The sequence below is a fragment of the Cyanistes caeruleus genome, chromosome 24 (assembly GCF_971803275.1).
Source record: "Cyanistes caeruleus chromosome 24, bCyaCae1.hap1.1, whole genome shotgun sequence".
Classification (NCBI taxonomy): domain Eukaryota; kingdom Metazoa; phylum Chordata; class Aves; order Passeriformes; family Paridae; genus Cyanistes; species Cyanistes caeruleus.
Genome location: NC_141724.1, coordinates 3,564,172 through 3,581,523, shown reverse-complemented (window position 1 = coordinate 3,581,523; position 17,352 = coordinate 3,564,172). Strand labels below are relative to the sequence as shown.

Genomic DNA, 17,352 nt, shown 5'->3' with positions numbered 1-17,352 from the left:
CTGCAGGGTTTGCATGGGAGAGGTTGGGTTGGCCACGGCAGATGCTTCCCCGCAGTACCGCCGGGTTCAGGAACACCTTTTAGGCGCCCCCAGGGTGGCAGAGAGCTGGTGTGTCCCCCCACTCCCCAGCACCCCTCCAAGCCCTGCTGGCGGTGCCCCGGCACTCACACCCCGTGTGCCCGTACCCCTCTGTTCCTCCCGCACGCCCGGCGCGCCCCGTTACACCCACCACACCCTGCCGCAGCCTCTGCCCCCTTCCCGGCCCCACTTCCCGCTTCTGCCCCGGCCCCGGTCCTGCCCCTTCCGCCCCGCTCCGCTGCCTGCTGGGACGCGTAGTCCCGCGGCCCCGCGCCGCTCCCGGCCCCGCTGCAGGTTCGCTCCCGGCCCCGCGGCTCCCGGCCCCGCCGATCGCTCCCGGCCCCGCCGATCGCTCCTCGCCCCGCGGCTCCCGGCCCCGCTCCGCCTGCAGCTCCGCTCCCCCTGCAGCCCCACTCCTCCGTTTTCCCCCTCTCCTCCTGCAGCTCCGATGCTCCCATTACTCCGCTCCTCCGCTTCCCCGCTGCCGGCCCCGTTCTCCCTGCAGCATCCATGCTCCCGTTTCCCCGCTCCTGTTTCCCCGCTCCCCCGCTTGCCCCGCTCCTGTCCCCGCTCCCCTGTTGTTTCCCCGCTCTCCTGTTTCCCCTCTCCCCGCTCCTATCCCCGCTCCACCTGTTGCCGCCGTCCCGCTCCTTGTCCCGCTGCTGTCCCCGCCGCATCGCTCGGGGAGCGCCCCTGGGGGCTCAGGACTTGGTGGAAGCCGCCGGCATTAATTAATTAGCGCGGCTCAGGAACGGGATGAGCCGCTCGGCAAACCCGGCAGAGCCCGCCTGCCCGCACCGGCATCCTGCAACTGCGGGCTTGCTCTTTTTAGCTTCTAAACCGGAAACTGGACAATTTCACGGGGTCTGGCAGGGGAGAAGCGGAGCTGGCGGAGCTCTGGGGCTGCTCCGGAGCTGCTGGCTCCGCCGGGGTTTGGAGTTCTGGAAAGGATCCCTGGGCTTCCCGAATGGGGAGGTGTGTGACGATGTCCCATGGCCATGCCTCGCAGCTCCACTTTGAAACCAGCCTGAAAGTCCATCCTGGAACGCAGCTCACTGACAGGCAGAGTGGTTGAGCCCTGTACCCCATTCCTGGCCCATCGGTGTCCCCACACACTGGATGTAGGGTCACATGGGTGGTTTGGGTACATGGATCCCTGTATGGGGGCCGTTTAGGATTCGGGGTGGTCCTTGCGTGCAGGAAAGGAGGGGAAAACCTCGGGTACCCTGAGCACTCTTCCTTCCTTCCTTCCTTCCTTCCTGCCCTTTGCCTTGACTCAGCCCTTCCGTCTTCCCAGCTTGGCTCCTTGGCTCTGTCCTGCAGCCTGCACTGGCTCCTGGGGGCTGTCGCTCCAGCCCACTCCCTGCAGGTCCCCCCTCTGCCCGGTGTTGCCCGCTGACCCCCGCAAAGCCCCAACAAGTGATGGAGGGAGAGCCCACCATGCGCCTCCGGATCTTCGACCTCAACTGCTGGTGAGTCCAGACTTGACCAGGTCCATGCCAGGATGTGTGGGTGGAGATGGGAGCACCACACTGGGAGAGCACCTTCATTTTGGGGTCACACCACTCTCCCAGCCCCAAAGGGTCGTGAGGTGCTTGGCTGGATGATGCTTTCTGTCCCCTCTGTGTTTGTTAGCCCCAGAAAAAAACCCTCATTTGCACCCCAAGCAAAGAATGAGCTGCCTCAGTTCTGCAGGCAGGAGAAGCTGTCCCCCAAATATCCCTCTTGTCCCCATGTCCTCACATGGCCCTTTCCCCTTCCTGTCTTCCATCTGCATCCTGCAGTACTGGTACTGGAGCCCTCTTTCTCTACCTCGTTTCGGGTCACAATGGGCTCCAAGAGCCCCCATCACTCTGTCCCCACCAGGCTTTGACTGTCACCCCTGTCTGGCAGGGCCATCCGCTACTTGAGCAAGCGGCGGCAGGAGCGCGTCCGGCTCATAGGGGACACGCTGCGCCAGGAGCACTTTGACCTGGTGCTGCTCCAGGAGGTGAGGGCAGTTTGTGAGCCAGCTGCACCCATTCCCAGCCTGGGAGATGAGCGTGACTATTCTCTATCCCACTGTTCTGCAGGTGTGGAGTGAGCAGGACTACAGTGGCCTGAAGGTGAAACTAGCAGGCTCTTACCCCTTCTCCCATTACTTCCGCAGGTGAGAAGGGCAAGGTCAGCCCCTTGGGGCTGTCTGTGGGGCAGTGCCAGTGCTGTGCCAAGTCCTTGGGGTTTTTCCCTTGCAGAGACCACTACAGGTCCTTTAGGCCACCTCTGTCACTGTGGACAACCCCATGTCTGGGCAGTGGGATGCTCACAGGAGCACACTGGGGTCTGGGGAGTCCTCCTGGCTCAGGGCTAGGGGGAGGCAGAGGTTTTGGGAACCACATCTCCTCACTGTGCTTTTTCCCTCCCACAGTGGGGTGATCGGCAGTGGCCTCTGCATCTTCTCCAGGTTCCCTATTCTGGACACGCTCCTCTTCCAGTACTCACTGAATGGGTACCCCTACATGGTCAGTGAGGGGGCGCATGTGGCACCATGGTGTCCATCCCCACACAGCCTCAGGAGCCCTGACCTGTCCTTCTTCCCCTTGGGCAGCTCCAACACGGGGACTGGTTCTGCGGCAAGTCTGTCGGTCTCGTCATAATGAAGATCTCAGGGATCATCTTCAACGTCTACGTCACCCATGTGAGCATCCCAGGGAAGAGCCCAGCATGGGGGGAGCAATGGGGAGGAGGGGAATGAGTGGCCATACCCCTCCTTTACTGTCCCCTTGCTTTAGCCATTGCTCTCTGCCCTGGACTATTCACTGATTTAATAAAATATTGCTCAGGGCAGGGACCCATAATCTGGTTGTGAATTGGGGTGAGCATCCCAGGCTCTCCTCAGTGGGGGTGACATAAAGACAGAGGCATTGGCAGTGACTGTTTGGAGAGGTTTGGGGGGTTTGCAGGGGGTCTGGGAGCAGGGCAGGTGTCAGCATGGGGATCGCATCCCCTTTCCTTTCCCTCTCTCTCCAGCTGCATGCTGAGTACTGCCGGGACAAGGATGCCTACCTGCCCCACCGCCTGGTGCAGGCCTGGGAGCTGGCACAGTTCATCCGGTGAGCAGCTGCGGGGTGTCCCCCTGCAGGTCCCCAGCATGTGTGTGGTCACCCCTGCCCCTGGGGCTTGCACTGCAGAGAGCTCCCATTTGCACCAGTCCCAGTCAGGAATAAGGTGGAGGAGCACTGGGCAGGTCCCATCACTCCAGTCTGGCGCAGGGCAGAACAGCCACCCCTGTCCCCACAGACACACCTCAAAGGCAGCAGACGTGGTGCTGCTGGGAGGGGACCTGAACATGCACCCCGAAGATGTGGGAATCCGGCTGCTGCGCGGCTGGACGGGACTGCAGGACGCCTTTGCTGAGGCCACACGCTTTGAGGTGAGCTGAGGGGCTGAGTGGGGTCCCAGGCACACCAAGAGTCCCCGACCCACCCAGGCTCTTGTCTCAGGGCTGTAAGAATGGCTGCACCCTTGTCCCTGACAACTGCTTCACTGACAAGTCAGAGCTGCTGCCCTTCCCGCTGGGCATCCGCATTGACTACATCCTCTACAAGGTAACGGGGAGCATTTGCCCACCAGCCCTGAGTGGTGGGGATGAAGCACTGATGTGACCCCCTATCCCCTCACCCAGGCCATCTCCAGCTTCACAGTGAAGTGTGAAGAGCTGAAGACCACCACAGGGCCAGCCCCAGGCATGGGTATCCCCTTCTCAGACCACGAAGCCGTGATGGCAACACTGCACATCCAGAGGCAGGGACGGCCTGTGGGTGCCACCCTCGGCACAGCTGGTAAGTCGGGGGGCTGCTGCCAGCATCCACTGTGTGCTGGGGGGCTGGTGGATGGACTGGTGGAGTTGGGTGGAGCTCTTCGGGGATGTTGCGGTGCTGCTTGTGGAGCACTGCAGAGCTGTGGGGATGGCGAGAAGGGTATTGGGGTGGTATGGGGGGGTATAGGGATGGTATATGGGGAGTCCAACCCTGCTGAGAGCCCCTGTCCCCACAGACCTGGCACTGGCAGACGTGGTGACAGAGGCACAGACAGAGGTGGGCATGGGGCTGCAGGCAGCGCAGCGGCAGCGCTACTCCTGGGGCAGGATGGCCGTGCTGGCCCTGCTGCTGCTGCTGCTCCAGGCTGCAGCTGTGCTGGGCACACTGGCCGGACTGGGCACACAGCAGCCCTTCCCCAAGCTCTCCTTCTGCCTGCTGGCCTTCCTTGCCCTTGGTGTCCTCATCCTTGCCACCGGTCTCCACCTGTTTCACACCATGGAGGTGAAGATACTGCACGGCACCAAGGACCAGATGCGGATGGCACTGCGGGCCCTGCAGGAGCGTCCCAGTGAAGGCTGAGCTGAGGCTGTGGGTGTCCCACTATGTCCCCTTGGCCCCACCATGTCCCCTTTTTCATCCTTGTTTTTAGCTGACTTCAGGTTTTAAGCGAGCAGCACTGCAGCCAATGCAGTAGTGCAGGTTTGACATCTGCTTCTGGGTGAAATTAAGATTTTTGGGGCCGATTTATTGCATTGACTCCTGTGAGAACCATGATGGAGGCAGATTTTTATTGCTGTCTTTTTAAATACACTCTTTTGTACACGGAGGAACGCACTGGCCTAGCTGGAAGGCTCGAGATGCTGGGGCTCCCCTTGCCTGGGGTGGCCTCAAAGTTTACACTGGTGGCTGTTCTGGCAACCAGTCCTGACTCTGATGGAAAATAAAGGCGATATTTTAACCTTTGGCATGGAGTCAGGGGGGCTTTATTTGAAGGGAGGGGGTTTGCAGCAGGATTGTAGGGCTGGTGGAGGTGCTGAGGGGAATGGCAGGATGAGGGCTGAGCACAGGGTGGTGCTGCTAACAGAAGAACCTACACCTGGGACCCCCATCCCAATACATCTGGGGCTGCCATGAGCACCATTTGGCCACAGAGGCCACCTTGCAACAGCCAGGGACTCCAGGGGTGTCTGATGTCTGTGCAAAAGCCAGTGTGGCATCACCAAGCAGAAGAAATCCCAAAGGGGCAAGGAGGGCATAGCCCCCTGGTATCCCTTGTCCTCTGTGTTAGAGTGCTGGCCCTGAGCAAAATTCCTTAGGAGCTACTGGATAAAAAAGCCTTCCATGGCCCAAGGGGTTCATGGTAGGGTTCTGACCCTGGTTTCTTGCAGAATCTCGGAGCAGTGTGGACGTGGCAGAGCGGCTGGATCAGCCCAGTCTGTCATGGGCCCCAGCTTCTACAGCCAGATGTCCCTTGAGATGGACAGGCTGGGATGGATGCCCTCAGCTGGGAAGGATGTCCCAGGGTGGTTTCAAGGGACCATTCCGGAAGGTGCCCCTGCACATATGGCATCTGCCCTGTGGCCTGCCTTTGGTGGCCAGTCCCTTGCTGCTGGGAGCCACCACAGCCCACTTCTGCACTCCCCTGTGAGTCTGGTTTTGCAGCAAGCACAAGGCAAAGGCAATCCAGCCATGCACAGGAACACCCTCTCAGCACCCCAAAGCTGAGTGCTTCTTGGTGTCTCCTCATGTGGGCATCCACCAGCAGGTGGATGGTCTGGCCTCTCCGTGACAGACTTTGGCAAGCAGGGAGCTGGATTTGCTGTGGCAGCAGCAGGCAGCTGTGGGCAGCTGGGGCATCACCACCTCCAGAGGTAGCTCAGAGTAAGGTTCAGCCCAAGACTCACACACACACACTCTGCTTGTCCCCCGGGGAGGATCCGCTGGCTCTGGGGCTATGTGGATCAAGCCCGCAGCTCGCTGAGCCGCTTCTCCTCCTGCAACTGGATGAGGACGTTCCGCTTATTCACCACCTCCACCAGCTGCTTCAGGATCTCCTGCTCAGCTTTCTCATCCTCAGCTGTCTTCAGGGTATCTGTGGGTGCAGGGGGCCAGAGCTGAGCTGGGAAGGCCACAAGCCCATACCTGCTCCCGTCACCATGCAAAGGGATCCTCTCCCTAGCATGTGCTGGCACTCACCCTCCTTGTTCATGTAACTCCGGAGCTTCTCGTCAAGCTGGCACTGCTGCTCCTCCAGCTTCAGTTCCTGCACCCTGTGGGAAGGAAAAGGGTGTGCTGGGTACTGGGTTCACAGGGGACTGGGGTGAGTCCCACACCAACCAGGGAGCGTCCCCCAAGCCTTACGCAATCATGAGGTCCGACTCCTCGGTCATCAGATTGTTCTTCTTCTGGACCAGATACAGCAGCTGGTTTGTCCACTGTGTCTGCTGGTCAGCCGGGCTCTCTGCAGGACAGGGGAGTGGTGAGCAGGATGCAGACCCCCACTGCAGGGTCACAGTGCTCTGTCCACCCTGGTCTTACCATTCTCATCCCGGAGTAACTTCTCCAACTTGATGCCCTGCTGCTCCAGTTCCCGGAAAGTCACCTCAATCTCCTCCAGCCGCCTCTGGATGGCCTGTAAGAGAAGGGCAGCACTCACCTGCAGGCCAGCACCTGCCAGCATGTGGCCACCAGCAGCAGGACAGAGGGAACAGGGTACAGTGCCTCGCTGGGGGGCTGGCTCTCCCCTGTGGGTTACCTGGGCTCTGCAGAACCTCTTCATCTGGGATTCCCTGGCCCGGCGGGCCAATGTGCGCTTCCAGGTGGGGTATTTCTCCTCTTCCCTGGGGTCTGGGTACTGTGAAAGGATGGTGGCATGGCAAGGGGGTCAGTCCCTGCACCAGGCACTTCCTGCCTTGGCACCACAGCTGAGCCCAATGCCTCTGAGAGAGGAGCAAGAGCTCCAGCTATCCCTGTGCTGGTGGTGCCACCATCACTTGGGAAAAATCCTCACCAGCTCTTTCATAATGCCAAGACCTGTGCCTTCCTCCTCCTCTTTCTCCTCCTCCTCACTGTCACTCTCTTCCAAATCTGCCCAAGAAAAGAGCTGTTTCAGGCTGGTTCCTCATGAGCAAGATGTGGGATACAAAAGGGTCCTGGAGTGACTGAGAGCTCTGCTCATCTGGAGACTCAAGTTTGTACCACCCACCTTTCTCCATGTCAGTTTTCTCCTCCTCCTCCTTCCTGACGCCTTGTCCTTGCCACAGGGCAGGGAGGGCCTCAGGTGCTGCTTGGAGATGCAGACGATCTGGCTTCAGTGGAGGCTCGGGCTCTGCTTCACCAGTGAGGTTCAGCGTGGATAGACTGAGCTTCTCCAGTGGTGTAAGGACGATCTTCCTCCTGCCCCCACTCTCCTCACCCTCCTCTGCTGTCTCTTGGGGCTCCACTCTGGGAACCTCCTCTTCCCTCACATCCCCCCCAGGCTGTGCCAGCAGCTCCTGCTCCTCCATGTCACCAACATCTGCAGTGTCCTCAATTTCCCCAGGCTCTTCCCCTGCCTGTGGGGCTGCTGGAGTGGGCTGAAGTGGACTGGGTGCCCACTCCATGGGGGACACACATGAGCATCCAGCATCTGAGGGTGGGTGGGCAGCAGCATCAACATCCTACAGCAGAGCCAGAGCAGAGGGGTGATGCAGCACAGGGCCACACCCAACCATCCCCCTCCACATTTTGCCTTTCCTCCATCACCTATAGGGATTTAGGGTGATTTACCCCATCAAGCAGTGCTGAAGCCTCATCCCGGGGCAGGTCTGTGCTGGGTGGATTGGGGTAGTGCAGCGAGCAGTAAAAATGACCTGGGCGAAGGGGGGACGAGCTCATGTGACAACCTGCAAGGTGGAGAAGTCGTGCCCCAAGCATTCCCTCTCCCCAAAAGCCGCCTCACCATCCTCCTCGTTGAAGGCATAGTCACCCAGGCGCAGGGTGGCCCCGCAGCGCTGGCACTGGAAGCAGCCGCGGTGGAAGAAGCGTCCCTCGGCGCTGGCTCGCTCCAGGATGTAGACACGGCGGCCACAGATGTAGCAGGCATCACTGTTCTCCCCTGTCCTCTCCCTTGGAGGCTGCGGGGGGAAAGGACAGTCTGGGGTGGCACTGGGGGCCTGGCACCTGCCCTGCCCTGTGGCTGTGCCAGCAGCCATGGGGGCACAGGGCAGGGCTTTGCCCCTCTCGCAGCGCTGAGTCTGGGTGCTTGAGATGGGCGAGGGAGCGGCAAGTCTTGGCTCCAGAAAACCAGTTGGGTCAGGAAACAGGCAGGGAGGAGCTGGGAACCTGTGGGCGTTTGCTTGTGCAGCCCTGGTCCCAGCCCTTGGCTTGGCTCTGCCAGCCCTTGGTGCTCCCCCAGTGCCCAGCTGCCCTGAGCTGGACCCTCCATCCCAAGGTGACACGAGGACCAACCTGCCCTGAGTCCATCACGCTGGTTTGTGGCACCTCGTGGGCACTGTCCGGAGTGTCTCCATCCAGCCCCGTGTCCTGCTACAAGTGACCCGAGGGGAGGGTCAGCCCCACACTCTTCCCCCCAGGACAGCTACACCCCAGCAGAGCCCCCCTTGGGGCACCTGGGGCAGACCCACCTCAGCGTCCCTGCAGCTCCTCTTGGCCTCAGTGTCCTTCTGGGCGTTGTTCTGCAAATCCAAAGGGGGTGGTTAGGGTGAGGAGTGGGACAGGGTTTTGGTGTGTCATGAGGGTTTGGGTGAGGGTCCCTCACCTGGGCACGTTTGTGTGCCAGGTTCCGGCTCTTCTGCAGCTTGCTGAGGAAGAGGATAGCCCCTCGAGTGTGATGGGGAGACAGTGGCTTCTTGCTGACCTCCACCTCTGCACAGGGCATGGCCATTTTGGTGGGATCCACCCAACAAAGAGGAGAGCACCCAGCCAGCCCCAGTGCGGCTCAGGATGGGATAAATCCCCCCAAAATCTCACACCTGGAGAGCTCCTGAAAACTTGATAGAAGTGGCTGAGGTAGGTGATGAGGTCCAGATGGTCAGGCCCTGTCATGGTGGCCATCTCAGCACTGGAGAGGACAGGCTGGATGCCCAGCTCCTGCTCTGCTATGTCCAGCATAACCTGGTGGGTCTGAATGGCATCCTGGGGATCCACAGAGTCAAAGTCCCTGTGGGGAGACATGGCTGCCATCAGGGTGGGCTCTGCAGGGTGGAGGGTTCCAGGGGCTCCCAGGCACTCACACCAGGTCTGGACGGAAGCGGTGGATGAGGGCGCAGAGGGCCAAGCCACTGGTCCAGGAGGTGCTGAAGTTGGTCACGGCCACGCCAGGGTATCCAGCAGTGCTGGCCTGGCACCAGCTCAGCAGCTCTTCACAGACAGCTCCAGGGGCTGCTGGGGAGGCAGAGACAGGGGACGCCCCCCACCCCAGTCCACCTCCTGCTGCAGCATCTGTGCTTTGACAGGGAAGGGTTCCCCAGGGGGGACCTGAGACACCCCCTGTCCCCCCACAACCATCCCTGCAAGTCTCAATAAATGTTGATAAAGCATTTGTCAATATTTCATGGCTCAGCATCAATGCAGGTTGGAGGAGCAAAGAAGGCAGAACCTTCAGAGAAGGCAGAGGGGAATTGTGTCCCCACGTGGGCCACAAGTAGAGGGGATAGAAACCATTGGTGTCACCAGGACAGCCTGCTGGACACAGGCCAGGGCGCAAGAAACAAGGATAGGGAGGAAAATCAGGGCAATGGCAGGGGATGGGGGGAAGGAATGGGGCAGGACTGGTTGCTCCTACCAATGCTGAGCCGGTTGTCACTCTTGCTCTTGTGGTCCACCTCCGCCATACCCACGAGGTAAAGGTCCTTGACCTGCCCACGGGGACATGCCAGTGGTGGGTCACTACCCATACAGAGCCAATGACACCACGAAGGGAGCTGGCCCTGGCAAGAGGGACACCTGGACACCCCCGCACCACTCCCCAGACCCCTCTGCCATCCACAATGGGCAAAGCATTCAGTGTCCTGGGGATTAATATTGTCAGTCTCACACCCCCTGGGGACAGGGGACAGGGTAAATTAACATCACCCTGACAGCCAGGGAGGCTGGGCTGGCTGGCTGTCCCATGGCAGGACCTGGCCAGGTACCTGGCTGGCTTTGATGGCCTGCAGGTTGATATTGGAGTAGCGCGTGGCCGGGTCAATGCTGTACTGACTGATGTTCTTGTTGGTGTTGTCGGGGGATGTCTGAGAAAGGTGCTGGTAGATGCTCTCCCTGGGTGCAAGGGACAGGGCTGGCGTCACTGCTACCATCCTCAGGTGCTCTGGACCCAGCCCAGCAGGATGGGGACACTCACCTTTCAGCCAGCACCTCCAGCGGGGGTGTCCCAGCCGCCCACCGCCGCACCATCCATGCTGCGTCGAAGGCAGCAAGGAAGCCCCTGGCCACCCCGGTGCCCAGCGGCCAGAAGGGCTGCAAAGGGAAAGGCAGAGCTGGAGCTGGAGTTGCATGGCTGGTCAGGGCAGCTGGGAGGAGGCTGGGAGCTGCCAGGCTTGGCCAGGGATGAAAGAGGGAGCGGCAGCAGGACGCACACAGAGAGGATGGGTGGCTGTCTCCTTCCCAGCCAGCACAGCTGCGTCTGGGGAGAGGCTGGGCTACTCCTCCATCCTGAGCCAACCTCACATCTCCAGTGGGGCTGGAGAAGGGGATAACCTCCCCAAAACATGCCACTGCTGGGAGCCTACCCAAGGATCGGGGGCACTGGGCAATTTGGATAAGAAGCACTTACAGAGGGGAAATATATTGCAACCAATGCATGTTGCAGGGAGAGGGGAATGGGGGCATGAGGTGGTGCTGCAGGGGAAACTCTCACCTCCACCAAGCAGTCGCCCACCAGCCCCATGAGCAGACGGCTCCCGTTGTGCTCCCGCACCAGCGCTGCATTCTCCGAACGTGTCATGCAGGTGAAGTCGAACATGTCAACATCCGGCAGGTCCCGATGGTTGAGAGCAAACTCCAGCTCGGGCAGGCAGTAGTTGGTGGAGAAGTTGGCAGCTTCTTTGGCATAGCTAAGGAGGGCGTCCCGGTTCACATTCTCTGGGGACAGGAGGCTCTCAATGTCTGCTTTGTCCTGTGGGGATGGGGTGAAGCTGACTGGGATGTGGGAGGTGATGTTTGTTCCTCAGCCTGAGAGCAGCCAGCTCTAGGGTGCAGCTGTGCCACTGCACTCTCAGTACCCTGGAAGGATTTTTCCTGCAGAACAGGCAACAGCTGCTACAGCCTCTACCACCCCAGGGGTGTGCAGTCAAACCAGCATCCACAACTTGCATCTCACTTTCAAAGCTTTCAGTTGTTCATTGCTGTGAGATCCCAGGGCCAGATCCTGCCTTCTCACCTGGAGGATGACCCCTTTCTTGAGCAGGCTCTGCTTCTTGGCCGTCATGACGAAATAGTGAGTGTCATCCTTGTAGTACACTATGTTTTCCAGGTCAATGCCTGCTGACAGGGAAGGGGCTGAGCCAGGGAGGGACACAGGGTGCCCCAGCCCTGGGTTCAGACACCAAATGTCCCCTGCAGTGGGGCACCATGTGGGGACATGCACCCCATTACTGGGGACATGCTGGGGCTGAGCCCCCAGCTTCCCCAGGAGGGGGAAGGAGTCCCCAGCGCCCCACACACAGGGGTTGGGGACCACAGGACCACTGACCCGTTTTGTTGTACAGGTTCTGGAAGAACTTCTGGTTGTAGATTCGGGCCACACCACTGATCTCAGCCACCTCCACCTCAGCCCGGCTGTGGCGGTTGATGAAGTTGGTGGTGATGCCAATGGCCAACTTCCCACGCGTCTCCTTCCGCTTGAACCCTGCAGGGGGGCAGAGGCATGAGCCCCCACCCAGCCCCCCATATTGGCCCTGGGGCTGCAGGGACTCCTGTTGTCACCTTCAGGGACAAATTTGCCACCGCCAGCTGAGATGAGGACGTCGAATTCATAGTGGGTGAGGGGAGAGGAACTGGGCTGCAGCACAGCATGCCAGCCACCTGCAGGGAGAGGGGTGGTCACAGATGTGCTGGTCCCAGGGAGCAGGGAAAGGGCTGCACCTCATGTCCCCCAAAATGACATGCCTTGGGCTAGCAGAGGGCTTGAGGGGCTCAGAGTGGCCACCCACAGCCCTGTCCTTGTCCCCAGGAGTGCCACCCAACCTGCAGAGATACCGTACCTGCCTTGCCCGTGGGGGGAGCAAGGCCCTCGAACCTCACATTGATGTGCACCTCCACCCCCAGGAGCAAAGCCACCTTCAGCAGGATCAGCTGGAGCTGCCGGATACCTGGGAGGGGAGAGAGGTGCTCAGGGCTGCACCCCTGGACTCCCCACAGTCAGGGACCCCAGAGCCTGGTCCCCCTGGAACTCACTGATATGGTCCAGTGTGCCAGTGCAAAAGCGCCCGTAGAACTTCTTGGCACCCAGCGCCCGCAGGTCATGGATGGTGAAGGGCCAGAGGTGCAGGACGTTGTTGCGGGAGAAGGAGTCGCGTTTCTCCAGCAGCACCACGCGGGCACCCAGCAGCGCCAGCTCAATGGCCTCCCGCAGCCCGCAGGGGCCAGCGCCCACCACCAGGCACTGCCACAGCACAGGACAGCAGTGGAGGGGGTGGCAGCCCCAGAGCATGGTCTGGGTGAACCCCCCAGCACTCCCAAAGGCAGCACCTCCCCGCTTGCGGGGCCTGGATCTGGCCCTCCTCAGTATTCCCCTTTTCTGCCTGATTCTCCCTGCAAACCGGGGTGCCCCCCCACCCCCTGAACCTGCAATGGCAGCAATTAAAGCACTGGATGAGACAAGGTGAGGGTCTGCTGCAGCCCTGACATTCAGTTTGGTCTCCTGACAGCTTCTGCACAAGGCTGAGACAACAGGGCACAGCAGTCAGGACAAAAGCCATCATCTGTGGGACAGGGAACATGTCCCATGGGGACATCCTACTTGGGATGCTCCTGTCTCCCAGAAAGGACTTGACAGCTCCCTCAGCCCTGCCATGGGATGTCCCCAGCGAGTGGCAGCTGGGAGGAGGAAGGACACTGCTGGCTGGGTAGCACTGAGGTGGCATCATGCCATGGGGATCTGAGCAGTGCTAATTAACATCCTGTCCCATAAAACTCCACCAACCTCCCATCTGGCACATCCTGCATCCTCCTGGGATGAGAGCTAGAGTGTCCCAGGAGATGTTCTCTCCCTGGAGACAAGGACACAGGGCAAGGAGACACTCAAACCCCTCACCCCACATCACGGGTACCTTGGTGCCAGCACAGGCTGTGCCTTGGTCATAGTCCTTGTGCCCAGCTTTCTTATCCAGCTTGCTCCACAGGGCCTTGGCATTCCAGTAGTTGAGGGCAGCCTTGAGGCCGTGGTATAGCTGTAGCCCGCTGCCCTGCAGCCCAAGCTGCTGACGCAGCTCTACGAAGCAGCCCAGCACCTCTCGGCACTCCCCGGCACGCAGGAACCTCTCAAAGATGGCATGGGCCGGGTTGCCCAGCTCGTTGGCCGGCACACTCATCCCGTGTCACCCAGAAGGCTGGCAGAGGGACAGCCGAGGTCAGCAGGGAGGGGACCCTCCTGGATCCCCACCCCCAAGTGCATCCCATACCACACCTGGTGTCTCAGTGCCGGGTTTCCCAGCTGCAGGTGCTGTTGGGTGGCGATGACACTGACAAAATTGGCACTTTGTGGCAGCAGCTGATGGAACCGTCCCTGGATGCTGCACCCAGAGAACCACGGTGTCACCCTCCCACTGCAACCAGAGAGCCACGGTGTCACCCTCCACGGTGGCGTCAGGAGAGGGGATGGGGAGGGCTGCAGCAGTAAGTGGCTTTCTCCATGCAGCAGGTACCTGCAACAGCCAAGAGCAGAGCGAGTTGTTTTGGAGCACAGATACCGCTTCCTTCCTCTGCAGCCTCTTGGCCTCGCTACGGGGATGGGAGGGATCTCCTGACTTTAGGAATCAGCCACACAGCTGCTGCAAAAACCAGCAAGACCAGCCCTGGGGCCGGAGGGAGCAGGGTTGGATCCATCCCACCAACTTGGCTTCTGCAGCTGGAGTCGGGTGACCTTTTCGTCCACCTCCCCTTCTACCACCCCTGGGGCGGGTGGAAGCAATTAGCACAGAGGAAGCACCGGCGAGGAAATCAAATAAAAGTCAAATCACCCTCCAAACAGCCTCATCATGCCACTGAAGCCGTGGGAGGAGGGGTGCAGCACATTCCCGCTAGGCATCCCCAAACCTCCTGGCATCTCCCAGGGGACCAGCTCTCCTTGCATCTGTCTCCCACTCCCAGCACTGCCCCGAGCACCAGCCTGTGCCCTCTGTCTTGCCAGCCCGAGCACGAGGAACAAAGTTTTGCTTTTTCCGGCCACTGCGGCCAAGGCCCGGGGCTGGGAAAGGCTCGGGAAGACAGAGAGCTCCCACCTTTGAACCACCGCTCTTTGCCCTCTGGCTCCTGAGTGTTATCGTGGCACACGGAAGGTGGCGGCCACCCCTGCAGTGGGACAAGGGTGCCATGAATAAATCGGCTGCCCTCAGGAGGAGAGGGCTGGGGGTGTGCGGAAAAAGGAGTTACTTAAGCTCTTAAATATTGGCTGGAAAGACCGAGTTCTAGCTGGATTTCAAGTTCAGTCTCACCCAGGACTTTCCCGGCACCAGAACATGCCTTGCAAAGCAGTTCTGCAGGTCACCTTCCCTCCAATCACTTCTGCAGGTCGCCTTCCCTTCCAGCATCACACCCAGGAAATCCGGTTATTTTAACCACTTCCTCCCTGGGCAGACATCGGATAAGGCTCCCAGCGGGGCACACCAGGGGCTGGCACCTCCAGAGTGGCAGCGTGGGGACAGAGGACATGGCCTATGCATTCATGACAGGCCTGTGAGACCTGAGGACAGATTTCTGCTCTTCCCCTGAGTGCTCCCAGCAGGACAGGATGAGCCTGGGGAAACTGAGGCAGCACTGCGAACCTCCCCAGAGAGTTTGCAGCGCTCCCACCCGTCCTTCTACCACAGAGGCTGCCCAGGCAGCAGTGCCCCGTGTAGATGGGCTTTCTTCCAGGAGCTCAAGTCACTGCACTGGCACCTGCCAAGGTCCACACAGCAGCCCCAGGGAGATGAGACAAAGGCAGCTGCTCAGGCTGGGAGCATCTACTCCAGCCTCAGCAGCTCTGAAAAAAGCCCATCTCCCAGCCTTGATTCCCACTGGACATGATGCCAGAGGGAGCGTGTTGCCCAGGAAGGCTTTGCAGCCCCTACGCTTTGGCAGAGTCTCAGAGGAGCTAGAACAACAAGCCTTGTGTTACACAGTTTCCTACAGAAAGGATTATCCTGCCAGAACTCTGGTACACTCAAACCCCCCTGAGAACTGTGAGCAAGGTCAGAAACTCCTAGGAAAACTCAGTTCCTGCAGGCTTGATGCAAAACCCCAGCTTTCAGCCCACAAAGGCCAGTGGCAGTGGAGGAGGGCACAGCCTGAACCAGGCTGCCTCTGTCTCTGCTCCTTCCATCAAAGCCTTTTGCATTTCTTCTCTTAACACCGTTCCTGCAAGCAGGAGGGAGGAGGGGGGGTTGTAGCTAGCCCTGACTCATCTCATGCCGGCTTTGCTTGGCTGCAGAAATGCCTATGGGGACATCACCCGGGTCAGACATATGGGGAGCACCCCTGGAGCAGGGACACCCCATCCCGCCCTGCGGGTCAGGGTCTCCCTCTTGCCCTTGCAGGAGCAGCAGCCTCTTGGGAGAAGGTGGCGGAAGCTGCTCACGTCTCTTCCAGGCACATGGAAGCAGGGTGGGAAAGGACTCCAGAGCTAATGGAAGCTGGAAGGATTTCAGTAGATTGCCTCTCTGCTGCTGTGCTGGCTCCCAGCATGGCCAGGCTGCTCTGGGTTTGGGATCCAACCTGGACACCACAAGCCAGGCTGCCGAGCTGGGCTGGTCCCCAGGAGAGCCCTTCCAGCGAAAGGCCAGCGGGCAGGGAGGGTTTCCTGTGACAGCTTGACCAAAGCCCTTGCTTTCAACCACCAGCTGAGCTGGGAGGGTATCAGGAAAAGGTGAAGGCACTGGAAGCTCTTACAAACGTTTTTGTGTTCAGGAGAAATATCCCAGGTGTGGGCCTGGGCAGGGATACCACCCTGGCCAACGCTGTGGAAACTTGCCTTGGTTTGGGTGGGTTTTAATCCTTGGAGGGAGGGGAAAATCCCTGTCAGCTCCTCTGGTTTGAGGCAGGGATGTGGGTGCATGAGCACACCCCAGCTTTGCAAGGCCCCAGCATGCAGCTGTAGGGAGAAGGGCTGAGGAGAGGGGACAAACCTGCGTTGCCCTTTGCTGAGGATCCACACACCACAGCCTGGCCACATCCCGGGGAGCCCTGGGCACAGACAACACTTGGGGAGGAGCAAACAAGCCCCCCTGTTTTTGCTGCTCAGCCTGTCCCCCCTGCCCAACACCACCCCATGGAGAGACCTGGCTCTTGCAACTGAATTTTGGTAAAAAGAGGAAATCTGGTCACGGCCAGGCTTCACACTCCACATCATTTTCCTCTTCCTGCTTCTCCTTTACCCCAAAGCACATCTGTGATAAAGACATCCTCATGATGATGCACAGAGCATCCCTCAAGGATCTTAGCAAAGCTCTTCCCACCCCATCCTACTCATCACTGGGAGCACTGGAGGTTTTGGGAATGGAGGAGAAGTAGGGACTGCCGTCTTTTCCCTCTGTCCCGAGGGCAGCAGAGGTCAGGAGCTGGAGGGGAAAAGCAGTGAGGATGGAGCAGGGACGCCGCTGCCCCCGGGAGAGGCTGTGGGGAGGGGTCAGCCGGAGGAAAAGCTCTACCTTGCCACGGAGCGTCCCAGGGACACGCAGGACATGGGATCGGAGAAGCTGAGCCCTCCCCAGCCCCGCAGAATCACCCGTCGGTTCTGTCCCCGCTGTGACAATGCAGCGATGCTCTCGGTGGGGCGGGCGGAGGGGACCGGCGGTCGGGATTGGCACCGAGCGGGGGGACACGGGGTTGGGGGGGCAGCAGAGCCCTGACACCGCCCCCCCCCCACCCCCACCACGCCCAGGGATGCTCTGCCCATCCTCACCTTCCACTCACCTCCACAACCCCTGGGTGGGGGAAACTGAGGCACGGACCGGGGCGTAGGGAGGGACCGTACAGCCAGGAGATAGCGAGCAGGAAACGAGCTCCGGTTCCGCAAGCAGCAGCTGCCGGCCGGCCCGGCCCTCCTCTCCTTTGCCCTCCCCTCCTCGGCCTTCCCCTCTCCTCCCCTCGCCTGCCCGACCCTCCCCCCGGCCGGAGGGATGCAGGCGGGCGGTGCCGGGAGCGGGGTGGCCACCGGGCCTCCCCTCCTTGATGCCGGTGCAGATGTTGCGCCGGGAGATTTGGAAGAGCGGGAGGAGCCCCACAGCGCAACCCCGGCTGGCTTTATTGTATTCTAGGCTGAGAAACCAGACTT

The 17,352-nt window shown here is 60.3% G+C and overlaps 2 protein-coding genes across 29 annotated transcripts; one reads left to right on the top strand and one right to left on the bottom strand.

The window, feature by feature from the left end:
• The first annotated feature begins 314 nt into the window (after window positions 1-314).
• On the top strand, window positions 315-4,841 carry SMPD2 (sphingomyelin phosphodiesterase 2). Of its 4 annotated transcripts, none has more exons than XM_086862173.1 (12): window positions 331-372; window positions 911-1,053; window positions 1,376-1,550; window positions 1,972-2,068; window positions 2,151-2,227; window positions 2,486-2,579; window positions 2,666-2,755; window positions 3,088-3,170; window positions 3,358-3,490; window positions 3,561-3,665; window positions 3,743-3,899; window positions 4,114-4,841. In XM_086862173.1, exons 3-12 carry the CDS (start codon window positions 1,501-1,503, stop codon window positions 4,455-4,457), a joined length of 1,230 nt encoding a protein of 409 aa, XP_086718299.1. In that variant the 5' UTR covers window positions 331-372; window positions 911-1,053; window positions 1,376-1,500; the 3' UTR covers window positions 4,458-4,841. The 4 variants fall into 4 exon arrangements, with proteins under 4 accessions (XP_086718297.1, XP_086718299.1, XP_086718298.1 ...); XM_086862172.1 differs by lacking the exon at window positions 331-372 and adding an exon at window positions 557-582; XM_086862171.1 differs by lacking the exon at window positions 911-1,053 and having other exon boundaries at window positions 315-372.
• MICAL1 (microtubule associated monooxygenase, calponin and LIM domain containing 1) lies at window positions 4,653-17,167 on the bottom strand. 25 transcript variants are annotated; one of them, XR_015279073.1, is made up of 28 exons: window positions 16,992-17,128; window positions 14,321-14,390; window positions 13,507-13,744; window positions 13,151-13,429; window positions 12,276-12,483; window positions 12,083-12,190; window positions 11,805-11,903; window positions 11,572-11,727; window positions 11,260-11,360; window positions 10,738-10,995; window positions 10,222-10,337; window positions 10,013-10,139; window positions 9,664-9,736; window positions 9,113-9,263; window positions 8,852-9,039; window positions 8,638-8,744; window positions 8,504-8,554; window positions 8,328-8,405; window positions 7,819-7,993; window positions 7,647-7,729; window positions 7,084-7,537; window positions 6,889-6,965; window positions 6,634-6,732; window positions 6,417-6,510; window positions 6,240-6,339; window positions 6,075-6,148; window positions 5,787-5,970; window positions 4,653-4,808 (listed from the first exon to the last, which is right to left on the bottom strand). XR_015279073.1 is itself a non-coding variant. In XM_086862146.1 (27 exons), exons 3-26 carry the CDS (start codon window positions 13,409-13,411, stop codon window positions 5,840-5,842), a joined length of 3,369 nt encoding a protein of 1,122 aa, XP_086718272.1. In that variant the 5' UTR covers window positions 13,412-13,429; window positions 13,507-13,744; window positions 16,992-17,167; the 3' UTR covers window positions 4,653-4,808; window positions 5,791-5,839. The 25 variants fall into 25 exon arrangements, 22 of the variants coding, with proteins under 22 accessions (XP_086718272.1, XP_086718280.1, XP_086718274.1 ...); XR_015279072.1 differs by lacking the exon at window positions 14,321-14,390 and having other exon boundaries at window positions 16,992-17,167; XR_015279074.1 differs by lacking the exon at window positions 14,321-14,390 and having other exon boundaries at window positions 9,113-9,260; window positions 16,992-17,167.
• Between the last annotated feature and the right edge of the window lie 185 nt (window positions 17,168-17,352).

Bases quoted from the DNA above. Each gene is read 5' to 3' on its own strand.
- SMPD2 (XM_086862171.1), top strand. From the start codon at position 1,501: ATGGAGGGAGAGCCCACCATGCGCCTCCGGATCTTCGACCTCAACTGC. The intron at 2,069-2,150 runs GTGAGGGCAGTT...ACTGTTCTGCAG, and splicing joins ACCTGGTGCTGCTCCAGGAG to GTGTGGAGTGAGCAGGACTA. The intron at 3,171-3,357 runs GTGAGCAGCTGC...CTGTCCCCACAG, and splicing joins GAGCTGGCACAGTTCATCCG to ACACACCTCAAAGGCAGCAG.
- MICAL1 (XM_086862146.1), bottom strand. From the start codon at position 13,411: ATGAGTGTGCCGGCCAACGAGCTGGGCAACCCGGCCCATGCCATCTTT. The intron at 8,745-8,851 runs GTGTGAGATTTT...TGCCCTGTGCAG, and splicing joins AGTTTTCAGGAGCTCTCCAG to AGGTGGAGGTCAGCAAGAAG. The intron at 6,733-6,888 runs GTGAGGATTTTT...ATCCTTTCACAG, and splicing joins TTGGCATTATGAAAGAGCTG to TACCCAGACCCCAGGGAAGA.